The sequence below is a fragment of the Asparagus officinalis genome, chromosome 10 (assembly GCF_001876935.1).
Source record: "Asparagus officinalis chromosome 10, Aspof.V1, whole genome shotgun sequence".
Lineage (NCBI taxonomy): Eukaryota > Viridiplantae > Streptophyta > Magnoliopsida > Asparagales > Asparagaceae > Asparagus > Asparagus officinalis.
In genome coordinates this window covers 41,882,177-41,886,670 of record NC_033803.1, presented here as the reverse complement: position 1 = coordinate 41,886,670, position 4,494 = coordinate 41,882,177, and the positions used below count along the sequence as shown (strand labels likewise).

General features: G+C 37.4%; 1 protein-coding gene across 1 annotated transcript; it reads right to left on the bottom strand.

Annotated features, from left to right (window-relative positions):
* On the bottom strand, positions 584 to 1,881 carry LOC109826029 (glucuronoxylan 4-O-methyltransferase 1-like). The gene has a single exon (XM_020392982.1). It carries the CDS (start codon positions 1,717 to 1,719, stop codon positions 841 to 843), a length of 879 nt encoding a protein of 292 aa, XP_020248571.1. The 5' UTR covers positions 1,720 to 1,881; the 3' UTR covers positions 584 to 840.

The following is a 4,494-nucleotide window of genomic DNA, read 5'->3' as shown; positions in this document are numbered from 1 at the left end:
TTCAGATGTTAGGCTACAGCAAACTAAAGTTACTGCAATGGCCACTGTACTTTTTCTGCCAAATACCTGGTAACTAATAATTTCCGTGACCATTCAGCATAACTGTTTTCAGCTTTCTTTAGTTTGGGTGCTGCTAATGTTTGCTTCTTCCACTTGATATGTTGTCTACGAATTCGATGCAAATTTAATTATCACTGTCAAAAGAGAATTGAACACCATTTTCCTTAACATTTCTAGTTGCATTTAAAAAGTCTTAGCAGTTGACCCAAGAAAATTGATGAAGACTCCCTTGGATCAGAACAAGAGGTTGCACGAAATTAACATAAAATTTGATAACGTCCAACAATACAATGAACATAAAACATCAGGGATAGAATATTTGCCCACTGTGATCTAATATTGTTGACAATCAGAACTAAACATCTTTAATAGAGCCAGTTAATTAGAAGATGATTAGTTAGTAACAAGAGAAGGAGAAATGTCGATAATTCAACATGGAAACCCACAGCAGAGTTCAATCTTTGTAACCTTAAAATGAACTACTTCCAGATATCACCAAGTATTAAATCTGGTACAAGAAAAATAGTAAAAAATGCCCAATACTATAGCCTATGGCAGAAAGAACACAAGTAAACCATGTTGAAATGAGAGAAGTGGTGTAGAAATCTTGAAGTGAACATTTTAGGAGAACCAAAGAGAAAATAGAGCAGTAATTCCCTCAACAAAACAACCATTCGCATCCAATCCAGTGCCCTCATCCCCTTATAACATACAAGAATAATCAACAAGAAACAAAATTAAGAGAAGGGAACAAAACCACAATAACCTCAAATTCCTCCCTCAGGGACAAAAAGGCATGGCCAAGCTAGTCCTATGACTGGGAATGTTGAAGTGCCTAATCCTCCCTTCTTGCTCCTTCAAATACCCTCCACACAAAAACTCCTTCGAATACTTATCCTCAACAATCCTATCAACATCATGAACAAATACATCAGTATCCCCTTCCTTCTTCCCCCTCGCCAGCATTCCAGCCGTGTATATTGCCCCCATCCTCCCTGGTGCCTCCGGAATCCACCCGGTTGGCGCATCAACCATGATCACATCCCACTCCATGTCATGAACCACCCTTGGCAACTCCTTCAATGCCAACCTACACTCTGAAAACTTCAAGTCACCAATAGAAATGCACTCTGGCATTCTCCCTGACTCCATCAGATCATCTGCCATTGTTACCTTAGTATCATATTTGATATGGTAAGACTCCAATTGTGGGAATTTCTCTTGGATGGTTTCTATCCATTTCTTGTCTTCTTCGAGGAAGACAGTGCGGCCTCCGTGGTTGAGGGCAGTCCACATTAGGCTGTCATGGCCAAGGCCGAAGACTAGGAAATTGCAGGGTGATTTCTTTGCGAGGACTCTGGCAGAGACTGAGATCTCACTGAGGGTTTGTTGTGGGGTTGTGTTTGAGGTGGCATAGTGAAGGATGGATTCGACAAGGGAGGGTGGGATCTTTGAGCATGAATGTATTATTGGTGTTGATTGTGTTGGGGGATATGATTGGGCTTGTGCTCTGGTTTGTGTAATTGGAGAGGGAGGAGAAGAGGAGTTTGATCTTAGAATCATGAAGATGGTGAAGAGGAGGAAGAAACCAAGCAGGATAAGCTTGAGGTTTGGGGTGTTTTGGAGCTTGGCCTTCATGCTTTTGTGGAGACCAGCCATTATGTGAGATCTATTTTGTTCTTTTGATGGAAAGAGAGAGGTGTTTTTGGGTTATATTTCTTTTCTTGGTTGAAGAAGGTGAGAGTGGTTGGGACTTTTTGTGAATTCTTAAAGGAGCAGCAAACGAAATTGAGAGGCAACTGATATGGACGGGAGACCAAACTACCTTGATTCTGGTTGAAGTCACATGGTTGTTGTAGTTTTACGGGCTAACAAGTATCTCAACACATAGGACTTAAAACATTTTGTACATAGTGTGTGAATGATGCTCGTACAAGTAATGGGTATTTAATAGTATTTTTTTTCTTTTATTCCCTTTTGTTGTTGTGGGTTAGTTGATGAGGGGTGGGATTATTTTTGATGATAGACTTTTTTTTTTTTGGGTGTTAGGAGCTAAATGCTTCAGATCTAAGATAGAAAAGAGACATTTCCTTCACAGTTCAAGCAATCATTGACTTCAAGATGGCATATGGGCATGTGGTCTATCTGGAAATTTATATATTTTGAGAACATTAGCAGTGATAAAATGAATTTGTAGCACTTAATAACCGAATTTATTTTTGTTAGAACAAAAGGAAAAGAAATTAAGATAGGTAATGCAAACTTTCGGAAAATACTTGCTGTCGAAAACTAGTTCGAATCGTTGTGCATCCTAAACGCTGAGCTTAATGCAATATTCGACCTACTCTGGTGCAAGGATCGCAAAACCGAATTACGTTCAAGAACTGCTACTTAAGTGTATTGGTGAACTATGAGCTCCTTCGTTTGGCATAGAACTGGAGTCAAACAAGTACTACAATTTCTAGAGAATAGGTGACAGATCTTGTATAATTCTATTGAGTATAGGCCTTTATATATGTCTCTAACGTTGTCCAAGATTTGCCAGCACATTAATGAGAGAAACTCAAATGTCAAGTTATTTACACAAACTCAGCCCACTAACTTCAGTGATTGGTCTGTTTGATAAGCTCACTAAATAGAACAATTCAGAAGCCCAATAATCACCTAGACTCAATAATCTTGTCAGGTTGGAAGCTTAATAGTCACTCCCTAGCTAGCTCAAAGTGTGTTACAAAGCAGCACGTAGTGGCTGACAATACAACACATCTGCGTCATGATGCCAACATGTTAAGTGAAACGTGCACCTACAAAGCATTCATTGCACTACCTGTCACGCCCCGCTTCCCAAAATACCGGGGAATCGGAACGTGAACAAGCCCGCGACGTATTAAACTGAGAAGAGATAAGTGTTAGACCCCGTCTTCTCAATCTAATACGCTAAACGTAAAGAAATACAAACGAAGGCACAGGTCCCCGATCACACTAATGAGAATATAATAAACAACTCAGAACCAAAAGATACATATCACAACTGAAATGATCATCCAGACATAATATTCGGGCCAAACATGCCCTTATACAAACTATCTGAATGAAATACTGGAGAATATAAAATACAATGATCAGGCGGAAAAGGAAATGCTACGAAAATAAACTGAAAGAAATAACTGAGCTTCAACTCTTCTTCTGCTTCGTCTACAAGACACTCCTACTGAGAATACTCGGCTTTGGCGCATCTCCAAGATGAACATGTTCTTCTTCTAAGTTTGACGTACACCAGAGACTAGATGGAATTAATACTTAAAAATCTATAACAAGAGACGTAGTACGTCGAGCGAAATAATCCAAACAATGAAACCCTCATGTATATACCATATGTCTCAAATTATAGATAATTAAATATTAATCCCGATCTATGTATGAAAAGAAACACAACTGGCCTACATCTCACAAGAATCCATAAATCCTAACCAAAGTAACGACACCGATTCATCTTGATCTAGCAAACCAACTCCAGTGGCGACACCGATCCACTGGTAACAAGTCATGTAACTAGCCATCCTATAGCAGGTCACTGGTTCACATCTCACACAGAGTCAACGCTCATATCATCGGATAACTGACTGTTCACAAATCCTCTACGTGCATCCAATCCTGCTACACATGCGGCCTAGAGGACTACACGTAAACCGTTTTCTGCCTGGTTCGAACTTCAAACAGAACCGTGAAGAAATAAATTTCCCACTGACCAAAGTGATGTACACACTTCACTTTAGCCCTACAAACTAACCCCGATGGCGACACCAACCACGGGAGCGAGCCTGGAAGATACATCAACAGTCTTATCCGACAACATGAACATTAACTTCCCCATCCCAACTCTCTTGTTTTTCTAAGCTAACATATACACAGGTTTCTAAATCTTAAACAGGACACACCAGGCCACACTAGTCATGAATTTCTAACGGTTCTCAGACATAACCAAGAGTAATAAATGCAACTAATCATATACAACAAGATCATAGCATATCACATAATTAAGAAACATAAATCATGAAAATTCATAATAATCCTTTTTCTAAAATAAATCTTTTAAAAATATTTATAAATGTTCTAAAATAATTCCTTTTATAAAACTTTCTTAAATTATTGAAATTATACTAAATTGATACGTATTCTAAAATAAATTCTTTTAAATTATAATTATTCTAAAATAATTCTTTTGTCAATCAAATTCTATTGTTTTATTATAATTACTCTAAAATGATTTTTCACCAAAATAATTTATTATAATTATTTTAAAATGATTATTTTGTCAAATAAATCCTTAAAAAAATCATAAACTAATCTAAAATAATTTTATCTTATTTTATCTTTACAGTATCTATATTCAAAATATATTTTTAATATCATTCGTTCAAATAAATCCGTACA